Below are 14,952 nucleotides of genomic sequence, written 5' to 3' on the forward strand. Positions count from 1 at the left end.
AGAGCAGGGGGACCCTGAGGTTACCACACTGGATTCTGTCTTGGATCCTGTTGTAGTCCCTGCTCAGTCTGATTGTCCTCCATTGCACGAGAAGACTCTTAAAGCAGGTGACCAAGGGAATTCTGAGTTTGGTTACTTCTCCTTCAGCTTCTCCAAATGTTTTCCCTCTGGTTTCCCCTCCCTTCTTGATGAAGATGGATATCTTGCTTTCCCCAGCCTCCCTAAGCTCTGGGTTTCCTTCCTCCCTCCTGATGTTCAGCACTATGTTCCTATCACTTCTCCTTCATTCATTCCTTCCCTTATCCTCATCTTTGGGCTGTTGCTCTCTGCTTCTCAGTCTGTTCCTTTTTCTCTCACCTTTTCGCTTCCTCTGGCTCTAGCCCTCTGCTATCTGGAGGCCAAAGCTACCTCCTTGAATGCTTCTTATGACCTTGATTTGAATGATAAAATAGAGGAAGAGGAAGCAGTTGCTGGAACTTCGCCATAAGCTTCATTTTGTGAAGTCAACAAACCACACTTCATCTTAAACACCTCCTAATATAGAGTGTAAACATGTGCATAAATTTCAGATTACCCTCAAAATAATATCACCTGCACATTTTCATACATACAGTGTTTTAGTGCATGAGAGATAAGTGTAGGCACTCCTGCGTTGATATTCTTTGACCAGGTCCCACAAATTTTAAGTTGAGGGCAAAGTGATAGGATTATTTTGTAAACATCTAGATCATACTAGATTTTTAACAAAAGTAGTGGGAGAGAGGGAAAATTGTATTGTCCTTAATCTCCATAGGTGTGTTTGTTTTGCATACAAATGTTAATGCTGTTCCTTTAAGATGGGAACTTTTCATTTTAAAATAGAACTTAGAATGCAGTGGACATAACTGTAATTGACATTTAGTAATAGAACTCCTTAGGATCATTGTTTCTGTTGTTTAAAATCCAAGCTTGTTCTTGCATTTGTGAGGCTATATCAGTAACCTTTACCCATGACATTTGTTACGGCTCATCTCAGAAACACCTTGTCTCCTTTTATTATAGTATTTGGGGACTAGCCAGATGAATTTTAGCTAGGATTTTTTTTTTCTCCCAACCCTAATTCATGTATTTATATTAAAAGAGTCAGTGGTCATGTATTTTATAAGGAAGATATTATTCTGTTACTTTTAACAAATGTGTGTGAAAAATGAAATATGGCTTTTTGAGAGTTTAGACATGTAGCACTGAGATTAGGCCCCTTGTTGAAAATTAGGTATCTGGTGTGAGGATTTTTACCCCTATATAAGGCAACTTTTTTTTCAAGCATACTACCTCTGCCCTAGTCAGTCAGTGTTAACATGTGCAGTATTTTTTTTTTTTTTTAACTTACTTTGCTAAATGTGGTCTGGTGAATTAGTATCTCAGAGTATCCTGTGTATACTGTTAACACATGGAGTAAAACCTGAAGAGAAATGTGAAGAAATGTAATGAGTATGCATGGTAGGAGAAACTACAATTTTGAATTTACATGAGAAACACCAAAGATAGCATTGTAGAGAATTAAGTGCTAACCAAGGAATTGGAAAATAGTTCTTGACAGATTGTTGAATGGCTATGTCTCATTTTTCACTTCTGATAAAAAAGACTCTGAGCTCCCTGCTTACCTCCCAAAAATACTGTGAGTAGTTACCAAAAACAAAGGTAAGCATTTTGATACCATCATCCCAGCAAAGAAGGAAATGAATATATGGTATGAATTAACCTGTAAAGATTATTTCCTTTACTATCAGAATTGATATTTTTCTTTTTTGCCATTCTTTTCCTGGGGTCAGAATTCATTCAGATTTATGTTAATCTTCCAGATTTATTTTGGGGGTGCGGGGGGATTATTAGGTGTTGAGAAATGTCCAACAATGAAAAAGGGCTTTTTTGGACTGGGGAGGATTGAATGCAGGGATGCTTAACCATTAAACCACATCCCCAACCCTTTTATTTTTATTCTTATTTTATTATTTTTTGGTACCAGGGATTGAACCCAGGGGCAGTTAACCACTGAGACACATCCCAAGCCCTTTTTTATATTTTATTTTGAGACAGGGTCTCGCTGAGTTGCTTAGGGCCTTGCCAGATTGCTGAGGCTGGCTTTGAATTTGGGATCCTCCTGCCTCGGCCTCTCAAGTTGCTGGGGTTACAGGCATGAGCTACCATCTCCAGCTAAAAAAGTATTCTTGATTAAAGAATTTTATTTAAGAAGAGTGACTGTATTTTAAAGTATATTTTAAATACCATCTTAATATGAGAGTAGCTAAATAAATCATTTGCCCCCAAGGAAAGAAATCCATATCTAAAAAAAAATAGTGACAGTATAAGGTATGATGATGTAAAATATATAACCAATATAAGGCAAAAGACAAGATTTATGTCATTATACCTGTTTCCTCTCTAGTTAATTCAGACATGTCAGAGCACAGCAGATTGAATTATGCCATATTTGCACTCTGATATTTTCATTCCTGAGTTAAAAAAAAATTCAAAAGCAGAGTATAATCTAGGGACGGAGAAAGAGTGAAGCTTCCATTCTCCATTCCACTTTGCAAAGGATCATTTCCATCATTTGTACAGCACTGTAGGTGATGAAAGACCAGAGTGGCTTAATATTCTGCATCTTGAGGGCCATACAGAGAAGGTTGGTAATGCTGCTTCGCCATTTACGTTTGAACACAGCTTCTCTGCACTGATGGCAGAGTTCCCACTAATGCTCCCCTTCTTTCTGGCTGCTTGCTATGTGCCTTTCCAGGAGAAGATAGAAGAAGAAGAAACACAGCTGGAGGAGGTGGCTGTTTTTCCCTGAAGTTAAATATCTGGTGTCTGCTGCCTGCCATTATTACTGTTGGGGTGGTATTGGAATGTATTTTCAGCGCTTATTTGAGTTTTGTTTGTTGTGGTGTTAAGTTCTTAAGATTTTTATTCCTCTTTTATTTTAAAGTCTTAGAGCTTTCAAATTCTGGGTCATTTCTGGTGCTTGCTGATTGATACACTTACGTTTATTTGCCTCCCCCCCCCCCCTGTGTGTGATTTAATTTCACAGAAAAATTCCTTGAGAGTAGAAGGGGATAATATTTATGTCAGACATAGCAATTTAATGTTGGAGGTTTGTATAATCTAAGAAAACAATTGTCCTAATGGCTGCCAGGCTGCTGTGGACGGGAGGTCACGCACAGGCTGGCTGGCAATGTTCTTCTAGCACAGTGCATGACATGCATGGGGGAAATTCAACTTGGGAGCGCATGTTACCAGTCCAACTTGGTTCTTTTAAAGTGGCTAAGATAAAATTAGATCTAGTAGAAGTTCTCAAAGTGACAACTGGGAAAAAAGTTCTTTTTACTAAAATGAGTAAAGTTTACTTTTAGTCTTGGAATTATTCTACAAATAAGCCTATTTTCTTAATGAATTATCTCTAGGGCATAGAATCTGAAGTAACATGGTTCTACATTTAATATATATTAAGCAGAACAGGTATTTATTGATCTGACATTAAATAATTTGACTGTTGATCTATGCCCATATATATATTTTTAAAGCCCATGTGATTAGTAATGTGGTCCACTTAAAGTATTCTGTTTGAGAATATACTGATTGAATTGTTTTGATTAGAAAGAGCAAATGATAGAGAGAAAAGAGACAAAGAGAAACAAAAAAATTTACTACCCAATTAGGAATGTAAAATATGTTCCCCGTGTCACATGAGAACAGGTTTGTTTTTATTTTTGTAGATAGTGAGTGGCAGTGAATTCAGTGGAGAACTGCATTTCTTAGTAATCTGACTAATCTGGTTGCTTCTGGCAGCTTTGATAACTATTGGAAATGTATTTTTTTTTTGCTTAATTTACTAAAATGCTATAAAGTATAATAAATAACATTGCTTTGAACAAACGCAAGAAATGTGCCTGATCTCAAGCCACGGTCATTTTCCCATGCCATGCAAAGATTTTTAGATTTTTATGAGTTTTTGCAAATGGCTATAGAAGCTCATAGATGAGCTAGTATGCTTGTGCATGCATATGGATTATCTAATTTTATCAAATGCATGACCTGTTCCTTTGGGAGTGGGATGAAAACTATAATCTGCAGGCAGCCCTGTGATTTTTGAAATGTATGAAAACATTTAAATTCAGTTACAATCATTTCCTGAACATGAATTACCACATGTACTATTTACCAGAGCCAGTCTTTCCATTAATCATGAAAATTGACCTGGTAGTTTTTCTTGCATCTTTGTTTGGTGTGTGAGGCATCTGAGCCCTATGTTTGTGCTCTGCATGACATGAGACCAGAATGAGGCTCATTATTATAGGGATCCCAAACAGAATCAACCTCTAGAAGAGGTATTTTTTTTTATTCCATAAGGATTAAAAGCACTATTGGAATTTTCTGACATAAGTCAACCTTTGGTTTTTTCCTTTTTTTTTTTTTTTTTTTTTTTTTTTATGATTCTGGACTGGCTTTCCCTTCATGCTAAGTGCTTTTGAATCTACTTTTCTCTATTTTGTGCTTGACTTACTGCATTCACAGAATTCAATTTTAATAGTAGAAAGGTAGATTTGCAGGAACAAAGTCATAGACTGCAATTCAAATTCAAGAACAGAAGGATTATGAGCCATTTTGGTGATCAGTTCCATGGCTTCCTTCTAATAACTGTAAATAATTATTTTTTAAAATATTTTAAACAGAATAAATTAGAATCTTTAAAATGAGTCATAAAGATATACATTGACTTTATTTTCAAATTTTGATGAACTCATTAGGGTTATCAATAGTTGGTTTTATGGCTTTTGAGACTTGGCATTTTTCTTGCTTTACTATGTTTTTTTTTTTTTTTAATCATAAGTGTGCTTTGTCTTATTTTTTTTTTTTTGGTTTTATTTTTTTATTTTTGTCCTACTGGGTTTTTCCCTTTTGGATTTCCCCCCCCCCTTTGTCACGTTACATATTGCTAGGACCTGGATAAGGCCCAGGAGGACATACTGAAACATCAGGCTAGCATTAGTGAACTCAAGCGCAATTTTATGGAATCCACACCTGAGCCGCGCCCTAATGAATGGGAAAAACGACGTATCACACCTCTGTCCCTACAGACACAAGGGGTATGTCACTAGCTGTTTGTTGGCTATGTATCTCGCTCCACTGTTCAGTAAAGTTTAGGATGTTAATCTTGTATATTGATCATCAGAAATTACAAATTGTTCCCATTTAATTTTTTTATATTGCTAACAATTTTTTAAAATACTAAATATTTATTAACAATGTAATACTTATTGGCCTAGTTCTTAGGTAAATTACGAGTTTCAAAATGCCTTTGAAATATTTCAGAGTAATTTTACTATTTTATTCAAGTAAGCTAATACAAATATATTGTTATACAGGACAACATATCATAATATTGTACTTAATAAGCTACTTAGTTATTGCTTCTGAAATAAGGAAATTAACAAGTAAATAATTAATAACTAAAGGAATGTGGATTATATTTATAATGTTCTAAGGTCATTGCCATGAGGATAATAAGTTAAAACTTACGTTTAAAGACTTGAGTCCTGTCGAATGTTTTATATGCTACAACTTAATATTCAAACTTCCCAGTAATGATGCATAGAATAAATATCATTTTTAAAACATTTTTAGTCATAATGTCTTTTCACACTTATTCTTTTTTCTTTCTATAGTTTACTTTTCTTCACCACAAATATAAGTAATACCTGTAGAATATATTCTTCAAATGTTTATCTCTTTATTCCTATGTGTCTTTCTTTCTCTCTGATCCCAAATCCTTCCTGTGGTTGACCAGGAACTTCCATGGCTCATCATACTTGAGAACAGTGATCATACTCTTTATTCTCCAGTTTTAAAAATTGTACAAAGACCTTATCTCCAATTTCAACTTTCAGTGTCTAGTGTGGCTTGATGTTGTCAAATTGTAGACATTAAATTTAGATATTCTAATGCTATTTTTATTCACCTTTCCTTAAAAAGCCAAGCTGTTGGTTGCCCTAAGTTTCAAAGTTTGTGACATTTTTAAAATTTATTTATGAGACTGGAATGCATTACAATTCTTATTACACATATAGAGCACAATTTTTCATATCTCTGGTTGTATACAAAGTATATTCACACCAATTTGTGTCTTCATACGTGTACTTTGGATAATAATGATCATCACATTCCACCATCATTTATAACCCCATGCCCCCTCTCTTCTCCTCCAACCCTTCTGCCCTATCTAGACTACAGAGCAATAGTAACAAAAACATATGGTATTGGCACCAAAACGGAATTATAGACCAATGGTACAGAATAGAGGACACAGAGACTAACCCACAAAACTACAATTATCTCATATTGGACAAAGGTGCCAAAAACATGTACTGGAGAAAAGATAGCCTCTTCAACAATGGTGCTGTGAAAACTGGAAATCCATATGCAACAAAATGAAATTAAACCCCTATCTCTCAACATGCACAAAACTCAACTCAAAATGGATCAAAGACTTAGGAATAAAACCAAAGTTTGTGACGTTGAAAGGAAATAGTACTTTAAAAACAGATTCGCAAAAATAATTGCGGAACTGAAGAACAAAACTTTTGAAAATATCAAGACTTAAAGCACCATGTATGATAGGGTAGATATCACCTAAATTTTTATTTTCAGATTTCCTAGAGATAATATCAGTTTTAGCAGTCTGCTCTAGAGTTTTCTGGAGAAAGTGTCTGATGACATGCTAAAAGCCTTCCTTATGTGCCACTTCATCTGGCTTGTTCCATTGACTCACACAGTTGTTTTATGTTTGTGTTGCTATAGGTGTAATGTATGTGTCTTATTTGTTGATTGTGTCTATTGTTTAAAACAATAGAGAAAAGGAGACCATCTTTTCAAGGATATTTTGTCCATGAAGGAGAAGTACCTGACGGCAGCAACACGGACAGTTGAAGATAAAGCCCAGGAGGCGGACAAGGTGTTCACCTTGCATCCTTGGATCTACTCTTGCTTTTTGCCCCTTTCCATTTATTCTGTCCACATCCATAGATATTTCCTTTTTCTTACGTATCAACCTTAATTTTTTCAAATAGGTTTTTGATTAAAACTGATTCCTCATATTTAGAAGCATAGAATCATCAGGGAGGTGCATAAACCCTTTACTTGAAAATTCACAATTTGAAATGAAGAAATAACAACCAGTTTAGCTGATAAAATGATCCCTAGTTTGATGTATGTGGCTGACAGTTGGGAAACTATAATTTCATGTGAAAATGCACTGTATAACTCTTATGCACACTGTGGTTCTGTTAAAATAACAAATTATATGTGCATTAGGTTACTAGTTCACTAATCACATATGAAAACCTGCATTTTACTTTTAAGACTTTTAGTGGGAAAAAAGACTTTGCATCATAGCAGCCCTTCTTATCTCTCTCTTGCTCCCCTTTATATAAAATGCCTGATGTTAATGAGGAAGTTGTTTTCCAGCACTTTTATATTCTCTCTTCTAATTATATTGATCATGCTTACTCATCTGGTCGGCCTGGGAAGTTTAGAGTCTAGTGGTGGAGCTAGACAGCAGACAAGTATATTAGTAAAAAGAATTCAGGTACTAAGAAGTAACTGTTAAGAAGGTAAAATACAGTGCTGTGTTAGAAAGGGGATAGGGAAGCTGCTTTACCATTGTGGTCAGGAGGACATGTTAATTGAGTTGAGACCTTGCTGATGACAAGGAGTTGGATATGTCAAGACTTTTCCATTTGTAGGGAAGAACAAATGTAACACCTTAAGGCAGGAACTTGTTGAATAAGGCTGAGCACAAAGGAAGGTAAAGGCCAAAGAAGTCAGACCCACACATCATGTCAGGGTCTTAAAAATTATATTTATGGTTTAGAATTATGTTATAGGAATGATGGGAAGCCATTGGAGATTTTTTAAGGTGAGTCTTGATATAATTTCCTATGTGTCAAACAGAAATTCTTCTGGCACTGGATAAGAAATGGATTATATGGGATGTGAACGAGAGAAGAGATCAGTAATAAAATATTTCCCTTATGTAAAGTAGATTTTGTTAATCACTAGAGAGTAATCATTAGATGCACAGTGAAGAGTGGGAAAGGAGGGAAACAATACGAAAATTCCCTTAAGGACTTTGAGGTCCAGGTGAGGTGAAATAATTTCTGGAACACTGCAAATGAGAAACGTAATGTTATAAACCCAAAGCAAGTAGTACGTGTTTCTCTCTCTCTCTCTCTCTCTCTCTCTCTCTCTCTCTCTCTCTCTCTCTCTCTCTCTCTCTCAAGTTTAGCTTGAGATTCAAAGCCAGTTAGACAGTTTGTATATAATAAGGACTTTAATATTACATGCTTTTAAATATATTTGTAAACATCTGTCTTCCATAAGCAGGCCAAATGGCATCATTTGATCCAATGTGTCTTTGGATATCGGTAGTAGGAAACTGGGATTTTGATGAAGATGTTTAAAATTATTTTTCTGGATCTCATGTTTTAGAAATGTACAATATAGCTGGGCGTGGTGGTGCACACGTGTAATCCCAGTGGCTTGGGAGGCTGAGGCAGGAGGATAGTGAGTTCAAAGCCAGCCACAGCAACAGCAAGGTGTGGCTGTGGCTGTGGCTGTGGCTCAGTGGTTGAGTGCCCTTGAGTTCAAAATCCCTGGTACTCCACCTCAAATGTACAATATAAAATGTCTTATAAATGTTATAGTAAAATGAAGTTATGTGAAATTTAAATCAGGAAAAGCCCCTATTCAGCTTATCTGCATTTGAAGTTGCAACTTTTTTCTGTACTTTTCCTCTCCAATACATGTGAAAAAATACATACTTATTTGCCATGCATGTAGATTGTTCTAACTATATTCATTTATTTACCCCAGGAATACATTAAATACATGCATATGTTTTTTCCCTGAAATAACGTACTACTATTAACTCAAAGTATGTGAGCAGTTCAGTATACTGCAGTGTTTTGACTTTAACAATTCCTTTTTTTCTAGCTTTTTAAAATTGGTACATTGTAGTTGTACATAATGATGGGATTTGTTAAATATTCATGCATGCACACAGTATGACAATATAATTTGGCCAGTGTTACTCCCAGTACTTCCTCTGTTCCCCCCTCCTCACATCCCCTGTTTCCTCAGAATACATTTTAAATTTCAGTCCTCATATCTGTATTTTCTTTTTGCTAAGGATTTTGCAGGGTTTCTTGTTTATCTTTGAATTATATTCCTTATTGAAATGCAAAATCAAAGATTATGTGCAAGTATATAATTTGACCAAATTTTCCAAATTCTCATGTATGGGTTTTATAGATTTTTATAAGCAGTAATAATTTCTTGTTTTAAAAAAATAGGTGCACTGAACTTTTAAAATGGTTTTGGTTTGAAAGTGAATGATTTTGAGAATAGAACAAAAAATTGGAAACCAAGTCATTTAGTCCTCAATGGATAAATAAGTCAATTGTGTATCCTCTTAAGAATTATGAGAATTATGACAATGTGGATAAAGTATTTTCATGAGTCTAACAGAGATTATCTAGACAGTAGTTTTCAGATGCTTTGAAGGTATTTTATTGAATAATTAAATGTGTGACACTTATTTAAATTCCCCAGTATTCTCTTATTGGGAAGGACTCCCTTTTTACCCCACCCTTACCCCTAGAGATGGTGTCATCATTGGGATTATAGTTGAACTGAATTAGTCTAGAAGCTTTTTTTTTTCCTGAGTATTACAAGCATTTACCATATTCCCTTCCTCATCCCTCTTTGTTTACTGTCTGAAGGGATGTCTCAATCTCATGCATTTATTTGAATATTTTTAAAAATATATCTGAAGAGTGGGATTTATTAAGAATTGTCTTATTCCTCTGACACTTCATGGTGATTCTTTTTTAAAAAAATATTTTTTTAGTTGTAGTTGGACACAATACTTTTATTTAATTTATTTATATGTGGTGCTGAGGATTGAACCCAGTGCCTTGCACATGCTAGGTGAGCACTCTACTGCTGAGCCACAATCCCAGCTTCTTCATGGTGATTCTTTTTAGTGACATTCCAAGATTCTAAGAACAGTACCCAGCTTTCCTATTGTTCTTTCAGGCAGGTTAGCAACCATTGTTTAAGGAACAAAAATGTGAAAGTTAAAATTTGCTTTAATTTTTCAGGAACCAATAATTTTCACATTGCTCACTGAGTTTTCAGACCTGGGTTTGTCTTATTTAAAATTTTTCCATTTCCTGTTGCTTTTAGCTAAATTTTTTTTAAAAAAAGACAATCTTTTTATTGTGTAGAATACTTAGCATGCCTGAGAGAATTACTGTGGGTTGCTGTTAAGAATGTTGCACAAAATCATGTGCAGAGGGGAAGTGATCATAGGGGCTAGATGATTGGGGAATGAATGCCTCACACACAAAATATGGCCTGTTAGTGGCAAAATCTGAAAGGCTTCAATGCATAGGGGAGGGTTTTGGGTGGGGGAGGTGGGAGGTGACCCATGCTGTAGTATAAGAAGAATCTCAGGTGTAGGAGCTACTCAAGAGGCCATTCTGTGCAGAGAGACTGAGGAAGTACCCAGGACATGTGCAATAGTATTTGGTAGGTAGGTTGTGCTGTTTGTGATATTCAGCAATAAACCAAGTTTTAGCTGATTTCTGTAGGTTACAGTTACCAAAGATTTTTAAGCAAGGTGGAAAAGCTTGTGTTCAGACATACCTCCATATACTGCTGTAGAATCTTCAAAATTCTCTTCTCTCAGTTTATGCTGTTCTATTATTCTTTCTTGTGTAACCTTTCCTTTTTTCCAATAGGTCACTGCTGTCTGTTCTGATGTATTGTTAATTCTTTGCTCTTCCTTTTCTGACCTCTCTAGAGCCTAGAAGAGGAGATAACATCAATTTTGTTTAGTGGAAAGGGCTTTTCTGATAGCATGAAAGCCACCTTCCTTTCAGCCACCACTTGGACAGCAGAGGGCGCTCTTGTGAACCCTAATGCACCTCCTAGAGAAAAGCTTTCCTCCTCGCCCTTCTCACACTTGCCAGAGGTGCATTTTACTTTGTTTCCCCTGTTACTAAAAGCCACATATGAGAATGATTTTAATTTTTTGAATATTCAGGCCTCCTTCCCTCCAGTGCTTTCACTGGTGAAATTAAAACTCTCTGGGAAAAACATTCAAGGAACAGTGACAGAATTTGGATATTAGGAAGAGAAATAGATTGGATGTTTCTACTGATACTTTTGGTCGAAAACAGAAACAAAAATTCTGCCTAAATTCAGGGAATCATTTAAATTATGATGGCCTGGAGCCTAAGGTATTAAGTAGAAGGAAAGCCTCAACTAAGGAGAGTTCAAGTTTTCAAATCCAAATCTTGGGCATCTTCTGAGGTTCATTTTAAAAATTCTGTTTATATGAACAGCAGGCACTTCAAGTTTTTTTATCAGTGAAGTCATTGTTTTTGAATGACCTTAAGGGGTTCTCTGAATTTGAGCAGAACATATCCAGCCATTTGAGTTAACTAATAAATAGTAAGAATAATTCATTTACTTGTAGTAATCATTAAATGTCTGATTTAGAAGTATTCTGATCACTTGATATCTTTATTTATACAGGAATTTATAAGTAGTTAAGTGTTACCTGCTTATAAAAATAATATCAGAGTATTTTTTCCATTTAATGTGTGAAACCTCCTGGTTTTCAGTAAAACTGGAAGGATGATTATCTTTGTTCTGTTGGTCAAATGATTTATATGGTATGAATTTTGAGCAACTCAAATATAACTTTACCAGACATTTAAAAATAACAGAACAGATCAAAAAGAGCTTGTGAGTATATGTTGAAAGATGCTGTGGACAAGTGTGCCATTTGAGCACCTTTAGCTCTGGTTGTCCATGTTGCTGGGGCAGATGAGTGTGAAATCCCAATATCTGTTACCACAGTTAGCCTTGGCAGCTTCACAACAATGTCCAGAGGGTTCAGAGGCACACAATCAAAAAAAGAAGAAGAAGAATGTAAGGAAATTTGAAGCTTTAAAATGAATTCCTGTTTAAGAAAGAAAAGTTTCTACCCTAGCAAATAATACCACAGCACAGTAATTTTTACTACCCTATTTCACTGCATAATTGTTGCAAATTTTATGCCAGACATTTTTGGTTTTTACCAAAACAAGTAGGATGAAATCATTATATGAAGCTGTTTTATTTTTTAATTGTGCTGGCATTGCTTAAAATTATTTATGGAATTGTCTTTGGTGTAAAATTAGTATTCATAGAATACTTGTGAATACCATTAATGCAGTGGCAACAATTATGTAATGAAACACAATATTAAAATGTTCAGTTGACAAGTATTTGTCAGACATTTAGATATTGTATTACTCAAACAGAATAAATTAATTTACTCCCAAGAAGATCATGTCTCTAGGGAATAGGAATGAACCTCTCCAATAATAAAGTCGATCCATTTCAGATTGCAAAGATGCTAGTGAAGGAACTAAATCCTAAATGAAAGTACTTGGGGCTGTCATTGACATCTGCCCTCATGTATAATATTTGCTAATCTATAATACAAATTGGGATGTTATTGACAGTCTTTGAAATGAACATTTTTATTTTGATAGCTATCTGAAGCCAACTATAATTTTGCCAATAAAGCTATTTTTTAAAAGTATCAGCAAATAATTATAGGTACCATTTCCTTGAATGCTACATTTATTGAGGAGTCAAGGTTCCAGCCTGGGTTCTAGAGTCTGATTAAAGCCCAAACTGTTGAGTTTCACATATCTCTTTAAGTGCTCAGTAAGCTTTTATACACACACACACACACACACATACACACACACACACACGACACTTTACATAAGTGGTACTTGTAGGTATAAATTATAAATAAAAAAATTTTGTTTCTTGGGAGAATGCTGGTTGTTTTTGTTCGTTTTTATATGCGTTTTGGCATTTGTCTTGACTGTCCTCTGTGTGACCTTGAGCAGAGTTTTTCGTAGATGTTCATTCTTGCTGTTCTGTGTTGTGGTGTCAGATGTCTGTTTTGGCGGTTGTTGAGGTAACTCCTTATTGATTTGTGTCCTTGGTTGCTTTTTGTTCCGCAGACACGTGCTCCTGCGTCAGAAGGTCCTTGCACTGGAGCCAGGGATGCTGTTAAGGTTCTCCCCTTTTCCATGTTAACACATTGCCTGACACCTCATCCCCTCACGTTTTCCCCTGCTTCCCTTTCAGTCAGCCATCATAATCATCTTTGTTTTTCTCCATGACATGAATCTGCCATCACTTAATTTGGGTTTCCGTTGTTTTTGTTTATTCATATATTTTTGTTTTCCCTCATCCATCTTTTTTTTTGTACAGAGTTCACATGAGACTCTGAATGTAGTGGAGGAGAAGAAGCAGGCAGAGGTTGGGAAAGACGAAAGAGTAATCACAGAAGAAATGAATGGTAAAGAGATATCACCTGGGAGTGGTCCTGGGGAGATTCGTAAGGTGGAGCCTGTGACACAAAAAGACTCCACCTCCCTGTCTTCTGAGAGCAGCAGCAGCAGTGAGAGTGAGGAGGAAGATGTGGGAGAGTACCGGCCCCTCCACCATGTGACCGAGGGCACCCTAAGGGAAGAGCAGGAGGAGTATGAAGAAGAGACGGAGGAAGAGCCCAGCGGAGCAGCCAAGGTAGTAGAGAGGGAGGAAGCAGTGCCTGAAGCCAGCCCTGGCAGACAAGCAGGTGCCAGTGTAATCACAGTAGAAACAGTGGCCCAGGAAAATGTAGTTGCCCAAAAGATATCTGCAGAGAAGAGTATAAACGAAGGCACGGTTAAGCAAGACATGGGAGAAGAAACAGAGGAAGAGCAACATAAAGTTAACGGAGAGGTGTCTCATGTTGACATTGATGTTTTGCCACAAATTATTTGTTGTTCAGAGGTAAATGGGAGTTCCAAGCGGGAGCTAAGCTATAGAGCTATTTCTCAGGTGGGAAACACCTGCCTTTCTTCTTCGCCTGTCTTCCCAATTCTTCTTCAGCTTTTTCAACAAGAATTTTTCTCTCATGGGAAGAAGGGGGAAAGCAATGCTTGTAGATTTTCTGCCAGCTCAGTTCATGGTTTCTAGCTTCTCTACTGCCACTGGATCACCTGTAGGGTAAACTTTCCTACAATCACCTCATCATTTTTTCCTTGCCATTGCATATTTAAATTTTCTTTGCATGTTTGGAATGCTCTGAACTGTTTTGTCTTTATTTGCACTGCTTCCTCAAACTAAATGCCTTTTCCCTCATTGGTTTAATTAGAAAAATGTATTTGTAATGTTGAGAAAATGGTCAATGTGAGTGTGTGTGTTCCTGTCGTCAGATTGGATTTGACTTTTGGACTCATTCTTGCTCTTGAACTAAAGGTTTTTAGAACTGACGGCAGGCTCTGATTACTGTGATGCTCTGAGTGCAGTATCCTGCAGTGATGAGAACAGTATTTCTTGAATGCTGCTGTGATTTCTGTTTTTAGATTCCAGCGATTGCATGGTTTGGTTAAGAACTTTTTCCTTCCTTCTAGGCAGCCAGAGGCTAAACTGTTCAGTAGTAGAAGGAGGGAACCCTTCTCTTCTTGTTCTGTCCTTATATCAGCTCTTTGCAAATTGATTATATGTTTTGTGAATTATCTACATTGGATATGAGTGTTCTTCTTTTCTCTTTAAGAAAGAAAACTTTCCAAAGTCCACTTCGATTAACTCTTGGTCATTAGATGCAATGAGTTAGGCTGAGGGAGGGTTTACTTCCATGGAAATGCTTCTCAATTCTAAAATGCCCACGGTATAGGGATTTATTCATATTCACTCTGATGGGTAGAAAATCTTGAAGTGACTGTTTTGAAATGATTAAATGGATCTTCACTATGTCACTTTTAAACTTTGTGTTTCTCGTCAGAGAAGATGTTT

At 36.2% G+C, this 14,952-nt stretch overlaps 1 protein-coding gene across 12 annotated transcripts in view; it reads left to right on the plus strand.

Moving 5' to 3' along the window:
* Epb41l2 (erythrocyte membrane protein band 4.1 like 2) overlaps positions 1–14,952 on the plus strand; it is a 196,506-nt gene that overhangs the window by 153,829 nt on the left and 27,725 nt on the right. For 8 of the 12 annotated variants that reach the window (XM_077801974.1, XM_026380655.2, XM_026380689.2 and 5 more), the window contains 5 exons: positions 3,068–3,130; positions 4,977–5,123; positions 6,887–6,988; positions 13,131–13,184; positions 13,384–13,947. The exons of 1 other annotated variant lie outside the window; for it this stretch is intronic. In XM_077801974.1, the coding sequence (XP_077658100.1) occupies positions 3,068–3,130; positions 4,977–5,123; positions 6,887–6,988; positions 13,131–13,184; positions 13,384–13,947 (930 nt within the window). The remainder of the gene's footprint in view (positions 1–3,067; positions 3,131–4,976; positions 5,124–6,886; positions 6,989–13,130; positions 13,185–13,383; positions 13,948–14,952) is intronic. 3 more of the 12 variants (XM_026380705.2, XM_077801975.1, XM_026380696.2) reach the window with 2 other exon arrangements.

The sequence above is a fragment of the Urocitellus parryii genome, chromosome 8 (genome assembly GCF_045843805.1).
Source record: "Urocitellus parryii isolate mUroPar1 chromosome 8, mUroPar1.hap1, whole genome shotgun sequence".
Classification (NCBI taxonomy): domain Eukaryota; kingdom Metazoa; phylum Chordata; class Mammalia; order Rodentia; family Sciuridae; genus Urocitellus; species Urocitellus parryii.